At 41.8% G+C, this 22884-nt stretch overlaps 1 protein-coding gene across 1 annotated transcript in view; it reads left to right on the top strand.

Moving 5' to 3' along the window:
* HYOU1 (hypoxia up-regulated 1) overlaps window positions 1–22884 on the top strand; it is a 1290196-nt gene that overhangs the window by 264075 nt on the left and 1003237 nt on the right. Inside the window, exon 5 of the mRNA XM_044079444.1 lies at window positions 17332–17486. Within this exon, the coding sequence (XP_043935379.1) occupies window positions 17332–17486 (155 nt within the window). The remainder of the gene's footprint in view (window positions 1–17331; window positions 17487–22884) is intronic.

Here is a 22884-nt window from a genome sequence, read left to right as displayed (position 1 = left end):
CAAGAGAAGCCAAAGATGATATTAATTGCCACGGACTGGCCCCGCCAATACTGGTACCCAATCCTAAGGAACTTGTCTCAATACCCAGCTTGGACCTTGCCTCAAAAACCACAACTACTGTCCCAGCAAAACAACCAGATCCTGCACAATCAAGTACAGACTCTGAACCTGGCAGCATGGCTAATCCTTTAATCATACAGACGACACCTCTCAGTAAAGCTGTGATGGATGTCATTTTGGAAGCCAGAAGGCCTAGTACTAGAAAATCTTATGCTGACAAATGGAAGAGATTCTGTGCTTGGAATCAAGCACAAGGAACTGATAACAGCAGAACCATTCCTCAGATATTGCACTACTTAACTGAGATGCTTGACAAAGGCCTCTGTTTCTCATCAATTAAAATCCATGCCTCTGCCATTTTGGCTCATTACAATACAGAGCCACCAATCTTTTCTCATTCTTTACTAAAGCAGTATTTTAGAGGAGCCAAAAATTTAAGGCCTCCTAGAAGATCACCGTTGCCTGCATGGGACCGCAATTGTGTTGGAAAAGCTCACCCTGCCTCCATTCGAACCAGCTGCTACCGCTGATATAAAGTTCTTATCATGGAAAACAGCTCTGCTACTAGCAAATTACTTCAGCAAGAAGAGTTTCAGAGCTGCAGGCCCTCATGGCTATAGAGCGTTTTATCATATTTTACCCAGACAGGGTATCTCTGAGGACAAATCCTACTTTTATGCCTAAGGTGGTTTCCATTGTGGCTCTTAACCAAACAATTCATCTGCCAACCTTTTATCCAAATCTGCAGAACAAGGGGGAGAGAATTCTGCATTCCTTGGACGTACATAGACCGCTAAGATTCTACTTAAGCAGGACTAAAGCTCTAAGAAAAACTGAACAATTACTAGTGACATATGCTGCAGGATCAGAAGGCAAGGCTATTTCAAAGCAGACAATTTCAAAGTGGATAAGCCACTGCATCCGTTTCTGCTACTTACACCATGGTAAACCTGTGCCCAAGGGCATTAGGTCTCATTCCACCAGAGCTGCAGCTACTTCAGCAGCCTTTCTAAGGGGAGTACCAACCAAAGACATTCTAGAGGCTGCTACTTGGAGTTCTGTTCACACCTTTACAAAGCATTGTCAATTGCCTCTGTACTCTAAATCCAAAGCAGGCTTTGCCATTGCAGTTCTGCAGGGCTTTATAGCCGCTCCTAATGCTGTTTAGCTCCAGCCCCCCAACAATAGCTTTGGGATTCTACCGAAATGTAATGACTGCAACAGTGCAACACGAAGAACATAGTACAGTTGTGTACACTTACCATAAATTTAGATGTTCGAGTGTATTCATTGTTGCAGTCCAGGTTACCCTCCCACCATCCTCCTGTCATTCTGGAGTTTATCTTTCCTTCTATATCTTCTACAACCTATGTGGTGTGGTGTATTTGCTTGTAGATGAAGGTAAAGTTTATATTGATGCATGTGTGTAATATATATATATATATATATATATATATATATATATATATATGTTTTTGCTAACTTTTTGGGGGCACCTGACATGGGGGCAAGAAAAACTAAAGAAAATGGCATCTGCTGAATGTTTTATACCCCTGAAGTCATGGAAGAGGAGACAGGAAGAGGAGACAGCAACTGACGCAGGACCCATGACTTTGGAATTCAGACCGACTGAGGGCAACCTGCCAGCAGATTACCCAAATGTAATGACTGCAACCGTGATTATAATCAAACATCTACATTTATGGTAAGTGTACAGGACTGTACTTTCCAGCTATCTTCCCCATCAATAGAAACTCCCTAAGCATGTACTCTGTGATGAGAGACCCGGGCACACAGGTTGACAGCAACCTTACCTTTGATCACCATATCTCCACAGTGGTAAAGGGCATTCTTATTGCTCATCTCATAAGTAAGGGCATTGCCTCTAGAAAAAAAAGTTATAACTTCCTTGTACTCCTTCCTCATCAGGCCAATAATTGAGTACAAAGCCCCTTTTGGTATGTACCTTTCCAAGCACCTGCAGCTATTGGAGAGAACACAAAAGTTCCTCACAAGAGGAATTCAAGGTATTTTGGCATCTGTCCTATGTGGATTGGCTGAAATCACCGTCACATTACTCTGTTTCATACAGACTACTCAGAGGTGATCCCTGCATTGAGTTTAAGGCAATCTCTTACTCTGCTTTACTGGAAGTGCTGCATATCCGCAAGTCCACTGACTCACAGGTTACTCGCTCTTAAGACCTCATCCTGGTATGTGACATTAATAGAACCTGCTGGAGGAACAGGTTCCTCTCCCAGAAGTTACTGCACCTGTGGAATAGACTCCCAGTTCAAGTCAAGGAGCGCTCCTCTTTGGTCCTCTTCAAGTGCAGTCTGGATGATTGGATGGGTAACCATAAATTTACCCTGGGGTTCCACCTGAGTCTCTCTTGGGCAGGGGCAGTAGGTGCTGATCATGGAAGCAAGGGCAAAACTTTACTAGGCTTGTAAGGGCCCTAGGGAGATTAGTGTAGTAACTTCCTGTAATCATGATGTGGTGGAACCCATTCCCAAGAAAGAGGATAACATTCTAGCTGCTTGTAAGGACATGAAACGCTGGATCAAGGGTCACACAGTGGATGCTGTAGTGGTAGCAGTAGCCACAAGAAAATAAATAACTGCAGAGAGTACCCGTGTTCATCCCCGTAACAGAAAGTCAAGGGAGATGGACAGGCTTGGGAAGCAGGCCTATGCGATTTTTTTTGCTTTTAGGTTGCTGAATTATTTGGCCCATCTAACCAGATTCCATAAAAACTTCATCAGAGGTCACCAAGCCCCTCTTACAGGTATTATCTGTGGATGTTCAGAAAACAGTTGACACAGGCTTTCTACACTATAACCCACATTGATTGTTGTCATGTGTTTGCTCTCCAGCACAGTTGATGGCACAGCCAGAACAGCAGGCAACAGCATTACCATGCACCACCATGCCTGGATGCTTCTTTGTGACTTTGAGGAGGGTTTATATCATCCTTTTTGAACTCCCCCCATGATGGTTTAACTCTATTTGAACCTAAGGTTAAAGCCGCACTAACTAGAAGTCAACAGGCATGGTAAAACTCTTTCTGCAATGGGAGTCTGCTTCTCAACCCCATAAAGATCTTTCTCTTGGAATCAGATTGTGGAAGAAGTGGTTCCGCAAGTCCAAGTTTTACCACAACTCTCCAGGTGATGGGCTTCCCTGTGGTGGGGGGAGGTAACTCTAATGAAAGACTCCCTAGAGATGGAGGTGGACTGCATAACCAGGGCTTTTGTGGTCCTTTTACTGAGAGAGCCTGTCAGCTGTACTGAATAGTTGCCCCACAGCTGCATTCCGGAAGCAGTTGTGGGGTGCCTATCTTTGCATCCTCAAGGTAGGCACACTGTAACTTCAGATTCTTGGGTGCTAAAGATAATTTCCAGGAGCTATTCAATTCCTTTTTCCCTTCCACCTCAAAAATGTGGGACTCGGCAGCTATAGACATTTCAAAGCTGCTAGAAAGTCACCCAACCAGTCCCCCGAGACCAGTTAGAATCTCAAGTCTATTTTCAGGTTCTTTTTAGTATTTATTTATTTTACATTTGTTAACTGGGAAAGGCAGACATGATACAGGTCCATTTTCAGCAGAGGCCCGGGGAGAAACGCTCCAAATGTACAAAAAACTAGTGTAAATGCAGTGAAATTATTAGTGAGTTATCACAAAACTGAGATTTGTTTAACGATATGTACACACAGGTACATGTTTTTCTCACATACACACAGCAAAGGTTGGAAGCAAGTAGCTGAGAAAGAAAGATTTCATCTGAAAAAGGAAAGCAGATATATAAAAGAGATTTTAAGTTACTGTAGGGGGTAATATTTTTCAGTATGGGTGTACTGTCTGGTTGGTAGAGGATTTTGTGAACAACTATTAGTTGGTTATATTGCAGTTGATAGGGTAGTTTAAGCCAGCCTAACGATTGAAGGTTAAGGCAGTGATGGGTTCTATAAGCTGATCCTGTGGCAAATCTGGCAATGTTATTGTAGCACCTAGTTTAATTTATTGAGGTTTGATTTGCTTAGGTTTACGAAGATGGGTGAGGCATAAAGAAGGGTTGCTAGCAGATGCGTACGAGCAATAACAGTTCTAGCAAATGGGGTTAGGAATGATTTAATCCTGTATAAAGAGCCTATTTTTTATTAACTGTTTTAATAGTTTTGTCTTTGTGAGTATCAAACTTGAGGTTGTTGTCGATGATCTCTCCCAGTAGTTTACTACTAGGTTTTGGGGAAATTATGGTATCCTTGTTGGGTATTATGGTGAGAAGTGGTGAGGAGACCTTGCAAGTGGGGGAGAAGAGTAATAGTTTGGTTTTATTTGGGTTTAATAGTAGTTGGCGACCAGTGAGCCAGTTCTCTACTTTGTTGAAAGTGATTTGGGACAAGGATTGTAAATCTGTAGGGGAGGTGGCAGAGCAGATTAGGGTTGAGTCATCTGCATACTGAATACAAGTTGCATGGATGACTTTGTACAGGTCATTAATGAATATGGAGAATAGGAGGGGACCTAATATAGATCCCTGTGGGACTCCAAGGGTGACTGGTAAAAGGGACGATAGGTTATTCTTCCATAGTGCAGCTTGTTGTCTGTCACTTAGGTAAGAATGAAACCAGGTAATTGCTAAGTTTTCTATGGAGAGTGATTTTAATGTGTTTGAGTAGCTGGTGATTTACCATATCAAATGCCTTGGATAGGTCAAGGAAGAGGGATGAGGAGAGCTTGTTGGCATTACGGTTTTGATTTATTGTATGGGAGAAGGAGAGAAGGGCTGAGGTTGTACAATGACAAGGTCTAAATCCGTGCTGGGAGGGGAGGAGAGTGTTTTGATTTAGATAGGCAAGAAATTACTTGTGGATACATTTTTCCATTATTTTAGTCAAGGGAGACATAATGGCTTTAGGCCTATAATTTGAAAGTTCAGTGGAATCTCCCTCTTTATGAAGAGGAACAGTGTGGGAGATTTTCCAGATGTGGGGGATATAGGCTTCGTGGATAGTTCTATTGATTAAAATTGATATGGGGTATGCTATTTCATTAGCACCTTTTTGGAGATATTCTGCAGGTAGTATGTCTGTTGAAAGGGTAGTGGGTTTCAGTTTTTTAAGTAGGGACTTAATAAAAAATGTTGGTACTGGATCAAGCTTAAAGGGGATCTTATCAGGTGTGGGGTTGGTGGTACTTGGGGTATAGGGAGATAGCTTACTGGCTAGGGATTGCACAGTTTCTGTAAAGAAAGTGTTAAAGGTGTTAGCAACAATTTTAGGAGGTTGTTGGAGGGTAGTTAAGGTGGTAGGGGTAGTTGATTGGCCTGGGTGGAGAAGTTTGTTTATGCCTGACCAGAATTTTTGTGGTTGATTTTGGTGCTTTTGTTGCAGATTACAGTAGTAATTTTTTGTCTAGCAAAATAGACATCTTTGCATCATTTCTCAGTTGTTTATATATAAGGTGGTCTTTTGGGGACTTAGTGGTTCTGCAGGAGGTCCACGCTTTGTTTCTGCTAATAATATTTTGTCTTGTATCATTGGACAGTCATGGTGCTACTTTGTTATTGCGTGGGGGAACATGGTTATCCAGGATAGCAAGAAATGTAGAGTTAAAGTATGGGACCGCTTCATCTAGTGGGAGTAGCCATAGGTTGGACCCAGTCACGTGTGTTAAGTTCATTCTGAAACTTAGTCTGAATAAAGTTCTTAAAACTTCTAATGGTTTTAAAGGAAGATTGCTGAGGGATGTCATTTCTTTTCCTGATTATGTAGGTCAGGAAGTGATCACTAAAGTCCTCAGGTAGTGTGCCTGTTTTGTATATCTGGGGTAGGTTGTTTATTAATATCCAGTCTAGGATACTTTTTTGTTAAGCTAATTGATTTTGGTTGGGGAAGATATCATCTGGGAGACGCCATGCAAATTTATATGTGTGGAGGGGGAAGTCTGAAGAGCAAGTATTCCAGTCGATATTAACATCCCAGAGAATAATAGTTTCCTGGGGGCAGTTAGTGGAGAGCCATTGGAGGATACCCTCCAAGGTATTTGTGTTGTCACCTGGGGGAATATAGATACATGCAATGTTTATAGATTTGCGTTTGTTGAGTTGGACCTTTGAGATGAGTATTTCTGCATTGTTAGTAAACAAGGTGTTTGGGATATTAGTTTTGGATACTTCCAGAATGGATTTATACAAGATGGCTACTCCCCCCTCCTTAGAGATGCGATAAAGTCTTAATATATTGTACCCTGAGGGTATAATCTCATTATCAATGGCAGTAGGCTTGAGCCAGGTCTCGGTAAGGCATAGTATATCAGGGGGTGGACATCTAGGAGGGCATGTAAGTAGTGAATGTTCTTGTTTATACTTCTAATGTTTAGGTGACACACTAGGAGTGAGTTGGGGGCATTATTTGAGTTCCGTAGGCTAGTATGGGTGTTATTTGTGGGGTTGATAGTAACAGGTGGGGTTGGACCTGGGTTAGGGTGGATGTCACCATCCACTATGAGGTTAGGTAGTAATCTAATAGCAAGTTTCTGGAGTTTTAATAAGAGTTTGTGGTAGTATTCAGTTCTAGGATTAATATATGAAGCACAAATGGGATGTTGAGTTTTTGCATTAGAAGAGTTTGAAATGTGGGGTAGTGGTTGGTTAGAATTATGTGGCTGATTAGTAGTACTGGTTTGGGTTCTAGGGTAGTGGGTGCCAGGGAGGTGTTGGTATTCATAGGCTGTGAGAAGATAGAGAATTATAAGTGGGGGCATTAGGCAGTAAATAAGCTTTGAGTATGAATATTTATTAAAAGTATGTGGAGGCATTGTAGGGGTATTTGAGTAATGCTTGTTTAAAATAGAGTTGGGGTGTTTATAATTAGCATATAGTGAGAGACTGGAGAGAGTTAGAGTAATAGGACTGGGTCCTGTGAGTGATTGGTTAATGCTGATTGATTCTGGTTAATGCTGATTGATTCTGATGAGTGGGAGTGGTGTCAGATGAGGGGGAGTGGTAAGGTGATGTGTAGGATACCTGGGGGCGGGTGAGAATTGGGGGCAGGGTAGGGGCGCGGAATGAGCCCGTAGGGTGAACAGAGCGGGTAGGGCCAAAAGAAGAAGATCGAAGAGAACAATCAATGGAATTCTGAAGTCTGAAGGTAAGTGTGTTGTGATGTATAAGAAGGTAAGAGGCTTAAAAAATAAGTGGATTATAGCAGAGTGATGTAAGGAAATATTTCTGTGGTTATACTGGGACCACAGTGTGAGGGAGAGCAATAAAAAAGAGATGAATAAGAACTGTGTTAGGGGGATTCGATGAAGAGGAGGTAAAGGGATTTAGAGACCCTAAAGCTAATAGTATAGAGCCACCTAGTCAGGTGGGGCACTTGGATGCACTAATAGTATGCAGCTACCTAGAGGGCAGGTGGCAACTTGCATGCAAGCACACTACTGGGGATTCCTATGAAGCAAGGCAGAAAAGCGAAGTCAAAAGATTGTGCCTTTCTACATCAGGCTTTTTGATACCTCTGTAATTAAGCAGGAGTGGGTGGGGAGGTGTGCAGGTTAAAGGTGGAAGAAGGGATAGACACAAATTAATGCAAGGTTGAGAGTCAGAAAAACTGGACTAAGCCAGCTGCTAAAAAGAAAACGGGAAAACCAAGCTAAGTTAATTGCATGTTAGTGTGGTGCAGTATTTACCCAAAAACTACAAATGTTATACCACTAATCTAGTACAGAGTGGCTGCAAAGAAGAAAGGGATATCAGACCAGTTCTGAATCTCCGTCACCTAAACCAGTTTGTGAAACAAAATTTCAGATAGTCACAGTGCAGTCCATTTTACCTCTGCAGGGGAAGGACTATTGCATGTGCTCCATAGATCTACAGGACGTCTGCTATCCTATCAAGATAGCAAAGCACTCCAGGAGATTTCTCCACTTCCTGCCTGGGGGCAGTCACTGTCTTTTGGACTCACCACAGGCCCCCAGGGTGTTCACAAAGGTAATGGCAGTAGTAGCAGCACACCTGTATCTGCTGGGGATCCTAGTTACCCATACCTTGATGACTGGTTCCTAACTGCTACCTCTGAGTATCTACTACTGTACCATCTTGACCAGGTATTTCACTTGTTAATGGAAATAGGCACAACTGTGAATCTACCAAAGTGCCACCTGACCCAAACCCAGAAAATAGAATTTAGAGTATGTCACCTTGATACCACCCATCAAATAGCCAGCCTCCCCAATCCAGAGTTTATCACTTCACCTCACAGCCTTGCAGGTACTACATTATCCATCATCACCAGTCAGGTTAGTACTGAGCCTTTTAGGTCTAATGGCATCCACAATTCTGATGGTTCCTCTAGCCAGATACTATATGAAAATATTACAGTGGACTTTAGCAGTACTATGGTCTCAGTCCATTCATCCACTGCATGCAAAGATTCAAATTACTTAAGTTTGCAGCCAACACATTGCTTGGTGGGCAACATCACCTGTAGTCACCGAGGGGTGCCCTTTCCACACAGATTCACTGGTAGCGATGATAACCACAGATGCCTCCCTCCTATCGGTGGGGTTGAGGCGTTTATATTATGCTGTCGAAAACTCAAACTGTTGACAGCGTAATAATCAACACGAAAATGTCGAACCCCCCCGAACATCGAACACACACACAACCCCCCCCCCCAAACACAACACATATTTCTCTATGCAGGGGGGCAAGCCTCACTGTACCCCCACACCCCACGGTACTTAAATATGCCAACTCCGAGATCGCACTACATTTCCGTTTACACGTGCAATGACTTTCGCTTTCGACATTTTGATGCCGACAATATCAGCATTGATATTGTCAGCCTTCTGACAGGGTGAAGTAGACCCGGGATGAGGCACCTCTAAGAGAGAATGGCTCTGGTCCAAATTATGCAGTCATCCCTGATCTTCACATCAGTGTCTTGGAGCTGAGGGTGGTGCTCCTAACATTGCAGGCATCCCAGGATGTCCTTCCCAAGGGTGTGATTTCCATACAGGTGGACAACATGTCAGCAGTATGGTACATCAACAAACACGGAGAGCCCGTTCTTAGCCTCTCTGTTGGAGGATATGAGAATTTGGTAATGGGCAGTGCCTTCCCACCACTTTCTAGTAGCAACACGCATTTCAGGGTCCACCAGTATGCTAACACACATTGTGTAGAACTGTCCTGATTACCTGACGAGAGTGGTCTCTCAACCTTACAGTGACACATTTGATCTTCAGTTGGTAGGACCAACCTTGCTGCGACCTGTTTGCCTCCTATTTCAACAAGAAATGCAGCAGGTATTCTGCCCTGATACCTCTATAGGGTTATTCACTGAGAGAGGCTCTGGTCCACAGTTGGCCCCCGGGTCTGCTACATGCTTTTCCACTGTTGACCTTAATGAATAAATTTAAACAGAAAGCAAGACATTGCAAGGCCAGGGTTATCCTTATTGCCTCTTTTTGGCCCTGACAGACATTGTTCCCCTACCTATGGCCTTTATCAGTACACCCCCCCCCCATGACTGTTGTATCACTGTTCAAACCTACAACTCTCCTGTCTAGACTGCCTCTGCCTGTTCAGAAGTCCATGAAGTTAACTGCATGGTACCTCCAATTTTAAATGTAGAAAGGGATGCCAAGCTTTCTACTTCTCCGAAACCAGTCACTAGAAAGATACACCAGAGCAAATGGAAGAGATTCTTTGTTTGGGATTTTTCTAAAGAGCTTGACCCTTTTTCAGCACCTGTTCCATCTATACAATATTTTTTTTAACCAAGCTGTTAAAGTTCCAGCTATTCCGCCAAAGTTCAGATGGTAGCTGTTTCAAATTTTCATATTGGATGTACTACATTCCTATAGCTTCACTGAAAATCTCTAAAGCTATTTTGAAGGCCACTTTCTTACTGAGACCTCCTTTTAAAGACCTAGTCCCTCTGTGGGACATCAGTACGCTACAAGCTCTGACTCCGTTTCTGTTTCAGCACACAGCTACAGCAGGTTTAAAGTTCCTTACTTGGAAAACAATTTTCCCAGTGACAGTGACTTTAGCAAGACAGATTTCTGAGTTAAAAGCACTCTCATGTAAGCCTCCCTATTCAGTATTCCACAAGGATAGTCTCTCTGTCTTAGAACGAGTGTGCCCTTTATTCCTTTAGGTGACATCCAAAGTAAACCTAAACCAGTCCATAAACTTACCAGTGTTCTTCCCCAGATTCTCAAACAAAGGAGAATGTGTTGCATATGTTAGCTGACTACAGACCACTCAGATGCTACATTCACAGAACAAAACAATTTGGAAGAGATAATCATTTCATTTTCAAACCCAAAGTTTGGAAAAGCAGTGGAAGGTTACTTTGTTGAGAGGGTTGTCCGATTGTATTTGTCTGTCATGAGAAGAATTTGCCCTTGCTGACAACAGTCTTCTCTAGTGGACTTGACATATGTGCTGTGGCCCCTTGGTCTGCTATACTCACATTTGTTTGTCTCTGTAAATTGTACAATCCAGGTCATATTCTTCTTTTGGTTATGCCATATGCAGGAATGTCTTTCCTTGATACTGCCCAGTTTGACAGCTTGTGATTCTGTCCCATATGTTTTAAATGAATGCAAATGGACATTTGATACAAACGGTATGTATCCAACCATAATATCCAATCCATGTACACAGATTTTCATCCAGTTCAAACTCCCTCCCTTCTGTCCCTTCCATATTTGTCAGCTATGGCTTTGAGATGCCTGGGTAGACCCTACATACCCTGTGTGTGCACAGTCATGTGACACTGCACCCACTCTTCTTCAACTGCTTGGGACTATATAAATTATTTTTCCCTGCAGGATTGTTCAGATATGAGACAGATTGGGTGGGGTGGGCAGACTCTGAGCTGCTAAGGCAGAATCTGTGGGATTATGGGTAGGGGAGGAGTCATAGCTCTGGATTTGAAGAAGCTTCAGAGTCTGTGCCCAGATCAGATCCAGTTGGATTTGACAACCCATATGTATGAACAGGATGAAAATCAGACAACATAGATCTAATATTATGGCAAGTACATACTTTTCGTTTAACTTGTGGTGCAATGGAAAAGGCTAAAGCTAAATGCTAAGAAATGCAGTATTGACTCTTGGAAAACAGAAAATTCGTACCACCTACTGTAACAATGATACCACACTTTCCAGTAATTCTGTTATCAAGGACGTTGGTACCTCGGTTGATGGCTGCCTCTCTCTTGATTTACCATGTGGCAACTGTAGTCAGAAACGCCCATGTCTCATAATTTAGTCAAAATTGGTACATCATCTAAAACCAAGGAAACTTGCTCCTCTGTACTCTGCCCTAGTTAGTCCCATTATAGAATACAATGCATGCACCCTTTACTTAAATGTACACTAGGATTATGTACAGCCTGCTTGATTTAGGAGATGAACACTGTTAAGTACTTGAAAAAGGCGGCAAGAACTTTTAGGTTTGTCAGCTTAAAAGGTGTATATGGCTAGGTTTCTTATGTTCTTTGTGGTCACTTGCGTAGTATGTTCCTATGGCATGTATCTCACTTGACGCATTTAAAAAAAAAAAAGCAGAGGTTTCTAACAAAAGAGATCTTGGGTTTCAAAACTGTTGGATATCTGGAAAGACTGGCATCATTGTCCATGTACTTCATTATAAAGGCTGTTAATAAGAGACTTCTGCCTTGCTTTCTGTGCCATCAGGGGATCCTGTTATCAGAGACTACCTCTTTCTTGATGTGTCAGATAGTGTTAGGCAATGCTTAGAACAAGGAGTCTTGATTTACATTGTGTAATAACAGTAAGTGGAGAGCTGGGTCCATTACCAAGTGCCTTCACTTGCTGTGGGATATTCTCCCCTTGTATGTAACCCCACGTTTGCCTTCCAGCATAGCTTAGACAAATGCCCTAAAATACATTCTTGTACTTGCAGGCCTTCGCCTCCTTGAAAAGGTTTGTAGAGTCTGAGGGTGGTTATTGGAAAGGTATACATGGCCCCTGGTTGAACAGCCTTGTATTTCCAATGATTCCTGTGACTAAAATCAGCCACCGTCTTATACTGCTTCAAAATCTATTGCTTTCTTACACCATAGACATGCACCACAGCAGTTGGAGAAGACATGTTTCACACCCAGATCCAAATATTGACTCCACCTTCTTACATTCTTTTCAACATACAGTTTCTTAGACCATCAAATCCTTAGTTATATTTGTAGGGTTTTTTGTATTGTCAACCATAATTTTAACATCTGACAAGCCTGTCTGAGCCAGTTGGCTTCTATAAGAAAAGGACCAAATTTAGTCTGCTTACTGTTCACAAAATCATTACATAAAGCAATTTTTTTCAACTAGCCTTTAAATTTTATTGTTATGTAATCTGTCTCAAACCAACTCTGCCTCCTTTCTGCAGACCATCAGATTTTGCAGTTAGTCGTTCATTTTTTTTCTCAGTTCTTAGATTCATAGACATTTTAAGACCATTAAATATTATCTTTCTTGCCTAGCCAGTACCCTCTCCCCAGACAGCACCTCCTTTCTCCAGGAGGGTCATACCTGTCAATCCTGGACTAAATTTGTAGGCACCCATCTAGTTTATATTTAAAGGACGATTGTGTGTTGCACTAAACATGCAGGGGAAGTTTATTTTGGAGGTTTGGGAGACGCTGTGTTATAACTGTATCCCTCCATTGTGCTTTATTTATCTGTTGGTCAAGATTTTAGGTCCCTGGTTCTAGTACTGGTGGAGATAGACTTGCGGAAAAGACAGGCGGTCCAGGGCAATCAGGTCTCTAATGGCACAGTGAGAAAGATAGAGACAGAGACAGGCAGACAGAGAGCTCTTCCTTCAACAGGTCTGTAAGGCATTGAATAAAGTGATAGTGCATCCAGCCTCTCTTGGTAGCTCATCCAGCCTTTCTTGGTAGCTCAAGGACTTGCCTGTGATCTTTTCAGTTCGGAACCTTTGGTGTCTTTCAAATTCTTTGATATGTTTCGTGAGATCCATCCTAAAAGTTTGTCTATAATTGGCCTAATTAATACTGAGTAAAAGGGAGCAATTACTACTTTAGACTTTGCTATAACTTTAGTAATTGGTTGGGTTAAATAAAAGGATTTCTTGACAACCATTGTACATGATATCAGGTCAGAAGAGAGGGGAGCTATCAACCCAAGTACCTAGGTACATAACTAAATTTTTGTTTCATAGATGTGTGTTGTCTAGACAGTATGATGAGAGGAGGGGTTGTGTACCAAATGTGGTGACACTATACATTTTACCATTTAATCTGAGCCAAGTTTTAGTATATCAAGAGTTTACTAGGGTGAGTTAATTCTGGAGGAATTCTGAAGGATTTATATATTATAAGGTGACTTAACGGCCCCTGATTTGCTATCATCTACAAATGTCTTTAGCTGTGGGTCTTTGCTCTCTGCTTGGAGATCTGAGAAGTAAACAGCAAAAAGGAGAGGTCCCAGAAACGAGCCTGGTCACTTTCTGATGAAACACCTGCAACTCGTAGTGTGTGGAGGCTCTGTTTTTCAGCCAATTTACTGTCCATCTTAGCTAAGTTTGGTTTGGTTGATTTTTAAAGCATTTAGCTATTGTATGATGCCAGCATGAGTGTATGGTGTCAGAAGCATTAGCCAGGTGAAGATAGGCCATTTGCACTATGGCTTCCAGAACCCTTTCAGAAAAATTAACCATTTTCTTGCCCGGAAACTCTGACTTGCCTCATGGAATCGGAACAGGGAAATCAAAAATTATTTCAATCACAGATTAAATAAAACCTGTACTGAAAGGCAGATCATTCTGCTTCTTTTTCACATAATCTCTGTTTAATCAACCATGTCCTGCTCCTTTAAGCTGATTTCATTGATAAGTTTGTTTTTCCTGGATCTTTCCAATCTTTAGGACATCTCAAAGTCTAAATACCAAGCTATGTTAATGCATTATCCCTGCCTGTACCTCTTCTCACCACTTGAACTTTTTGCTTTCAGGGTTTTTAATATCACTTGATTCAAGTCTAATGCATTACACAGCTGGCCACTGCATTATTTACTGTTTTGCTGTTGGGTAGCACTTGCTGTAATATTTTGTCCGAGTTCCCACAATTAAGATGTCTTTTCCCTTCATGTCACTGTTTCAGTATTCTTCACCGTAGGGATCTCCTGCCAAGCATAGCCCAATGTCCGGCCTGTGTACCAGAACCTTTAGATCTTGTAAGCGCTGTACGTCACATGGATGCTCCCCATTCAGGATGTAGGGTGTAAAGGTTTTATATGGATGCAGTTACCCTGAATTTCTTTACTGCCAGTCTGAATGCCATCATTGCTCATTGGTCTGAACACTCTTTTGCTGTGCTGAATACCTAACCATCAGATACCTTATTCGGGTCTTTATTCTTTTTTCTTTTCTTTTGGTCTTGTTCTCTTTTGGTTACCTAGAGTTCATGCCATCCAAGAAGGAAAAAAGTCAGAGTGGAGAGCAGACTCCCCATAAGGATCATCACAAATGGTGTCTTTTTTTTTGTCTGGGTGCTTACCACAACCATACATCCTGTAGCATTTGTATACTGTTTGTGCCTAAGACTGTTAGATGGCCAGGAAGGCAACCGACTTCCATCTCGAGAACCAGAGGCTTAAACTGTTAGCCAAGGGTAACATGGTGGAATCTTCTAACCTTAAGGTACCGTTAAGCAAGAAGGCAGCCAAAAAATCTCTGCCAGATTCTTTTTGTCCAGCCTCCACTGGATGTTGCTGTAGAAGCAGGTGATAGACACCAGATAGCCTACAGAGCTATGTCTGATTCCTCTGCTGTGACTCCATCAGAGGCCTACATGGATCCTTCCTTTCTCACCTTCCCTGAGGCTTTGCAGGCATCTGCTCTGGACATAGAAGAGGAACTACGGTTGATCATATCATAGGGTCCTAGAGGGAGTCTGCAGATTCTGGTAAGGGAAGAGGTTTTGTGTACTCTTATTGAATCTCATCAAGGGTTGGTGTGTGTTAGGGCTAATGTCCCTACCAGCAAAAAACAGAAGACTAAGCATACTTCTGTATGCCCTAAGGATCCTCAAAGGGAATGGCAGGTGTTTACTCGGGCCTCCTCAAAGGGTTTCTGTGCTTACTTTCCCTTGGATTTCAACTCCTTCCAAATGGACTAGGGAACCTTATTCCTCAGATAAGAAGTCAGAGTCTGATGATGGGTCCTTGTCTTACTTTTCCCATATGCCTTCATCTTTGGTTTCTTTTAAAATTGACACTTTTCCTATACACCACAATTGGTTTGTCCCCACCTTATCCTTGACTTGTATGTCTTTACACACAATACACCAATTTTTGTCAATTTTCAAAGTATGTTTAAGAATCAGAACAGATATGAAAGAACTAACCCTGTTATGAAAGAATGCGGCCATTGTAAAAGATGTGTGTGTATATATATATATATATATATATATATATATATATATATATTTATATATATATATATATATATATTTATATAAAAACTGGGGCCTCTTGTACAATCAAGAATAAAATATATAAAGTGTGAGCGAGATTTGATTTTGAGACAGTTGGGATAGTTTATATAGCCCGCTGCCAAGCATGTACATGTTTATATGTGGGGAAAAACAGAGAAAATTACATGAACGCATTTATGAGCACAAATACGATATCAGAAAAAGTAAATCAGCTACTGCTTTGTTCAAACACATTCATATATTTTCAGGGCATGATTTTAAATTTGTCACAGCTGAGAAGGTAGAAATATTCGGGGTGGTCCATGGCCTTTGCATCTCGAGAGGAGGGAGATGAAAGCATTGAGATAATATTACAATCAGTGTATGGTTATCTACTTTTAAATTAATTTTCAAATTTGTGTTTGTGATTTTAATACATATGCATTTATTATATTTAATTGTCAATATTTTTATGCATTTGTATCTATACACACAGATTTAGGTTCAGCTAAATGTACTTCTTTGCAAAATCATATGCCTCTAGTTTATCACTTTAAAACTAATTTCCTATGAGCATCATGTGAGTGACTATCATATTTAAGTGAGCACTTCAGTTATTGTCAATCTGAAGAAGTCTTTAAGATGAAAGAGCTTATTTTTATTTCAATTCCTTCTGAATAAAGTGAACTGGTTTTACTCTGTGGCATACGTATGGCTTCTGTCTCTCTCAAATTATTGCTAAGCACTGTACAGTCAAAACTACAAAAAAATGAAATGCAGTCATTAACGTAAGTAATATCTTGTGGATCTATTATCACATTAAATCATATCATAAAGTCTAAATAGTGAGTTCATTTTAGGAACTTCAGTAAGCCTGCTTAATGTGAGGGATTCCCAAATTCACTATGGCAGTGGATTCCAAAGGTTGAGCCTTTTAATAGGCAAAGTGAACCTTGTGAACAACCAGCAACCCTAGGGTGGCAAAGTACCAGGGAAGCAGCTGTTGAGGACAGAAGGGGACTTGAGTTAACCAAGACCCAAACTTGTAGATTGCACAAGACTGAACATGGCAGCAAATACAAGCTGTGGAAAATTGGTGAATTTTGGTAACAGTAAGAGGCACCCTTTAGTAGTAAGGCTGTAGAGTTCTCTAGCAACTGCATTCAGACAAATTGTGGGTCTGGGAATCCAGGTATAAGAAGTTACAGTAGTCTAGTTGAGGAATCCAAAGCATACATGATCACAGGGGAATTCTCTGAGAATAAGGTGGATTATAAAGGTTATCATTCCCTGAGATGGAAACGGGTAGACTTTACAGCAGCTGATACATTATCATTTTAGAACCAGTTTTGTCATGAATTTAGATGCTGCCATCTTTCCTATTCCATGGCCCTAGTAAGAATGTGCACGGTTAGTACAAAATTGAGGTATTTTTAGTAAATATAATCAGGATAGATATTTTTCTTGCTGTATTGATTTTTTGTTGAACAGTTTTTTTGTTCCCTGGTATACGCAGGATGTTCTTTGTAACTTTTTTATGGTACAGTAAGGATGCAAAACTGAATCTTGGTATCTGTGTACTGCTGTATTGCTGTTTAACACGTTAACCTTTTAGCTGCTTTAGTCAGAGTTCCTTGAATGTAGCTGCATATATTGGCTTACATCTAATAGGATGCTGAGGAATGCTGTGCCCTCACCCCCCCCCCCATTCCAGAAAAGGCAACACTAAGATCTTGTTCTTATAATTGTTTAGCATTTTGTATCTAAGCATGTTTGTATTTTTTTCTGTTTTAGAATGTGAAGAATCCAAGCATTGTTATACAGTATTTACAGAATCTTTTGGGGAAGAAAATTGATAATCCACAGGTGAAGAGGTACCAGCACTGGTTTCCATATCGTGAGCTGGTAAAGGAGGAGAAAAGAGAAACTTCTCTTTTCAAACTTTCAGAGTAGGTGTGCTTATTTAGAATCAAATGCTTCATGATATAAATATTTGCTCTTTGACAAATGGGTTGTGTGTGGGTCTGGTAATTTTAAGTTTGTTTTGGGACAAAAGCACTTGAGCATGTGTGTGTGTGTGTGTGTGTGTGTGTGTGTGTGTGTGTGTGTGTGTGTGTGTGTGTGTGTGTGTGTGTGTGTGTGTGTGTGCATGCTTGTGCGCACGTGGGTATTTTTGTTTTTTTGCTTTTGTGTTTTTACCCTTTCACCCCATGGGACATGACTTGTTCAGGATACGGGCATGAGATGTCTGGATGTGGCCATCAGTCAAGTAACCATGAATTTGCTTTTTACCTTCCTCATCATTCAAGTAATGATGCATTTTTAATGGCCTAATCTTTATTCTAGGTAGTAGAATGTGTTGTCCATGTCACTACAGAGGCTCACAATGCCGATCCTGTGAATGCACATTTCTGTTCACCCATGTAGCAGCTGCTATGCACTGTTTTTACTATGGGACTGTTTATCTTTTACAAGCTGTATTGTTAGCTTGGCAGTTTCATACACATCCGCTACTGAACTTCTGCCTGCTGTGAGCTGTTTTATGTGGCATATGAGTTTTCTGACAGTTCACCAAAGTTTTGGTTAGTATCTTCAAATCAGTCCACTTTTGAGAAGTTACAATGGAGTATGCATAGATTCAGGTGAATGTGAATGAGGGAAGCTGGTTGCTAGTGCTAAGTGTTTTCATATTCCTTGTTCATTATTTGCTCATCTATCTGCTTCCCAAGAGTTTCCTCTGCCTCAGTGATTAGAGTTTGTTTTACCTTGTTACTTTGACCTGGAATTCAGTAGAGATTAACAAGAGTTTGTGTCTTGAATGTCACATGACCAACACAGTCATCAGCTATCAGTATTTCCGACCTTGCCAGTATAACTTTTATAGTATTTTTTTTAGAAGTATTTTGCCAAATTACTATAACACTGAGTTATGCTAGTGCTTCCCAGTGGATCTGGGAGACCTTAGAATGACGCGAAGTTGCATCTTGGTTTTGGATTTTTAAACATTTGAATTTGGATACAGCTTCTGCTAAATCATTTTATCATTTATTTGTCTTTGTTTACTGGGAAAGTCCGACTGGGTAATACCCATTTTCAGCAGGGGAGCCCGTAGAGAAAAGCTCCACTTGCTTTCATTGCATCATACTAAGTTCTAGTCGAACACAGAGTAGTTACATTTTTATTTACATTTGTACACAAGCAGTGGTTACACTTCAGTATGCATTTATACACAAACAGTAATTATATTTCTATTTATACACACAGTAATTACATTTATACATACACGTGCTAAGTTACTAAAGAGAAAGCACACATGCAACTTAGTGGATTGTACAGGCAGCAGTTGTGTATAAAAATTGTTTTGTCATTTCAGTAAGAGGTTGAGAATATTATGATGTGGAAAATATTTCATTTGTATTGTACAGTGAAAAAGTTTTAACACTGAAGAAACATGTACAGGATCAGGACTGGTTAAGATCTTGGATCTTTAAGCAGTGGTTTAAAACTACTGAGTTTGTCAGAGAATATTACTTGTATGGGGATGATATTCCAGAGTTTAGCAACACATTGGGAGTAGAGCGAGTCTCCTGCAACATTATTGCACTTGTTTGTAATTAATAAGAATTTACTAGAATGGCAGGCCCTTGCTGGGACATTAGGGTAGTAATAAGTTTTGTAGTGCAGGGCATATTTCTGGATGATGAATGAGTTTGTGTGCTGTAGTCAGTTGTGCAGTTCAAGCCAGTTTAATTGTTTTAAGCTAAGACAGTGGTGGGCTGGTGGCAAATTTAACTATATTATTGTTGCAGGAGGCAAGTTTCTTTGAATATTGTTTGTTAGGATAGGAGCGGCGTATAAGAGAGTTGGCAGTAAGAAGGTGGTGGCTAGAGATTTCCTTGCAGTATCTGTAAAAACACAAAAAGAAAACGCCAGCAAAACTAGACTTTCCACTGTGTGATTCAGTAAACCTCTTGTATTAGAGGCCTGAATTTGTCCATAAATAGACGTAAAAGAGGTCATGGACGTTCAGAATTCTCATTTAGCTGAAACGCCTGATGTCTTTAAAGGGTAATTTGCATATATCCCATGTCGCCTCTAACACAAGAGGTTTAAGGAATCACAAAGTGGAAAGTCTAGATGTCCTTCAAGGATGCATCTGCAGTCTTTACAAATGGGTTGTCCTGTCGTCAGGCAGCCCTTCGGTCGGCCGGATTCCAAAGTCTGGGTCTGGCTTCGGCTGGTGTCGCACTTCACCCGACGTCATTGCGGCAGTCATTCGGGTATAAAGGCATCAGCCGATGCCATTTTCCTCAGTCTTTCTTGCCGCGTGGCGCCCGAAGCAGAAGCTGTTCGCAAGTGCCGGTCGGTCAGATCCAGAGATTACTACTACCGAATACTACTTCGAAGACTTCTATAAAGCTAAGTACCCCGTTGGGGACTCTTTCTTGCCTCAGCCGATGTCAGAGAAAGTTAATAACTGTTTATCTTGTGGGAAACAAATACCTCATAAAGATTTCCACTTCTATTGCATACATTGTTTAGGCCCAGACCACGACGTAGCAGCTTGTCTAGCCTGTGCTTCTTTTAACCGACGGACGCTTAGACGTCGCTCGGACTTTGCTGAACAGATTTTCGGCTCCGATTTTGCCTACATTATGCCGTCGGATCCTCCGACTACGCAAATAACCAAAAAACGCAAAGAAAAGGACCGACACTCGCGGTCCGCGGTTTCGGCCGAAACTGCGGTTAAGCAAACCACGAGTGTCTCTGTTTCGGCCGAAACCGAGCAAGCGGTTCTTTCTACAGCAGATAACTTGCCTTCTACCAAGGCCTCTTCTAACCTGGTAGAAACGGCTTCTGAAATCCAACCTTCTGTTGCGATTTCACAGGATTTATCAGACACCATTCCCCTAGATATTTCTACCCCTGCACGTGGAGCTGCTAGGCCTCCTCCAGCTATGTCTATTAAGGCCTTTGCCAGGGCTAAAGCAGCCAAAGCATCAAAACCTGTGCCTGCCAAGCCCCCCTCTCACAGGCCCAGCACCAGCTCCCATATGCTTTCTTTGGCAGAGGATCTCATCTCTCTAATTCGTGGAGCCCAGCCTCATCCAGACAGGGCCTCTCTCCCTCCTCCAGAAAAGAGGCCTAGAGCAGAGCCCCCTGAGCCAGTATCCACAGATGATTCCTCTGATGACTCAGAACATACAGACCCTCCTGAGGCTTCTTATTCTCCTTACGAAGACTCTGATGCTGAGGAGTCCATCCCTTCAGCCTCTCCTCCTGAGAAATTTTCCTTTGGGGAAACCTTGCATGCTATGAGGGAACAATTTCAGTGGCAGGGCCAAGATTTCTCAGACTCTAGAAAAAGGCTTAGGACCTTTCTACATTTGCCACAGCATAGGCCTTTAGCTATACCTCCAGTTCTATCTGTTGTTGATGATGCATTTAATGATGTTTGCACTGCTCCTGATACTTTACCTCCGGCTCCTGCTAAGCCCGATAGGTACTACAGGGTCCCGGACACTCATCACCACTTATATAAGGCTCCTTTTGCAGATCCAGAGACTATCTCCCAGGGCCCTAAAGCTGTAGCAGCTACTTCTTCTAAAAACCCCCTCCCCTCTGAAAGGGAATCCAGGTCCTTAGAGAGATGGGGTAAAAAGTTTACACCTCTGCTACTTTGTCAGCTAGAGCTTTGAACTGCCAATTTCATATGATTCAATATCAAGAGTTTATGCTTGACCAGTTGACTAAAAAGCTGTCCTCTGAAGAATCTTTAGATAAAAAGTATGTTCAAGAAATGTTACATATAACATACAGCAGGTTAGTAACCATTCTTTAAAATGTGGCTATGATGCACTGGAGGCTTCCTTTAGATCAGCCATGACTGGCACAGTTATCAGGAGGCATGCATGGTTGAAAGAACAGGCATTACCAGACCATGTCAGATCCATAGCTTTTGGATGCACCTATGGACAAGGTCAATTTATTTGGTGCCCCCGCACAGCAGGTACTAAAAAAGATGGAAGAGAAAGCAAAATCTGTGCAAACAGTGAAAGATTTCTTACAAGTTCAACCTCCAAGGTTTAGCAGGAACTGGCCCTCCAAGAATTGGTCCTTTCCAGACTCCTCTAAGGCACAAAGAGGCAGGAATAGGCACTCTAGAGGCAGAAACCAATCCAGGGGTGCCTACAGGGGTCGCCAGTGGCAGGGTAACAACCAACGAGGCACGGATACAGCCACCACCACTACAACAACTCAATCACAGTGACTTGGCGGTGGCACTGCCTACCAGGGAACAACTAGAAGCACCCTTAGGCGGAAAGCTAACATTATTTTCAAGAAACTGGCACTGCATTACAAGAGAAAAATGGATTTTGCAAACTATAGACAAAGGTTACAGGTTCCATTTCCATACACTACCAGGAAAGAGAGGAATGCCAAACCTACCACCTTCTCAAAGGGCAGAAGCTCTAAAACAAATATCTCAATTATTAAGAATGAGAGCTGTGGAAAAGGTACCATCTATGGAGCAAGGGAAGGGATTTTACTCCAGGCTCTTCCTGGTACCAAGAAAAGAAAACAAATGGAGGCCTATTCTAGACCTGTCCGCTTTAAACACATTCCTCATTGTTCCAAAATTCAAAATGCTGACCCTACAGCAGCTTCTTCCCATGCTGGGCAAGGAGTCTTGGCTGGTAACTCTAGATCTCAAGGAGGCATACCTGCACGTCCCCATAAGACCAATTTGCAGAAGATACCTCAGATTTCTTGCAGGATCAGAGCATTATCAATTCTCAGCATTGCCCTTTGGCTTATCTACTGCGCCCAGAGTGTTCACGAAATGCCTGGCATCAGTAATCGCTCATTGCAGGCTTCAGGGAATTCAAAACTATCCCTACCTGGACGACTGCCTGATACAAGCGGACAACAAAAACAAACAGAAGACTTACAAAGAGTCATCTACCTGCTGCAAGCCCTGGGATATACAGTCAATACAAAAAAGTCAAGGCTGATTCCATCCCAAAGAATAACCTTTCTGGGTGCAGAACTGGACACATCAAAACAAATGGCATTTCTAACTGCAGAAAAGAAAGAGCAACTTCCTCTCTACTTCTTGGCATTAACAAAGCAGAGCCATCTAACTGCAAGAAAAGTGCTACAAGCTCTAGGCTTCATGGCATCCTGCATAATACTGGTCCCTCATGCCAGGCTGCATATGAGAAAGCTACAGTGGTACCTAAAGAATTTGTGGTCTCAGCACAAGCACAGCCTAGAAACCAAAATTCCAATGATCCCATGCCTGAAGCATGAGTTCTTATGGTGGGCTCAGGCCTGTCAATCGAA

This window comes from Protopterus annectens, chromosome 8.part0 (assembly GCF_019279795.1).
Source record: "Protopterus annectens isolate FY-2018-M chromosome 8.part0, PAN1.0, whole genome shotgun sequence".
NCBI lineage: Eukaryota > Metazoa > Chordata > Ceratodontiformes > Protopteridae > Protopterus > Protopterus annectens.
Note: the sequence above shows the minus strand (reverse complement) of the source record. Positions and strands in the feature narration are given on the sequence as shown.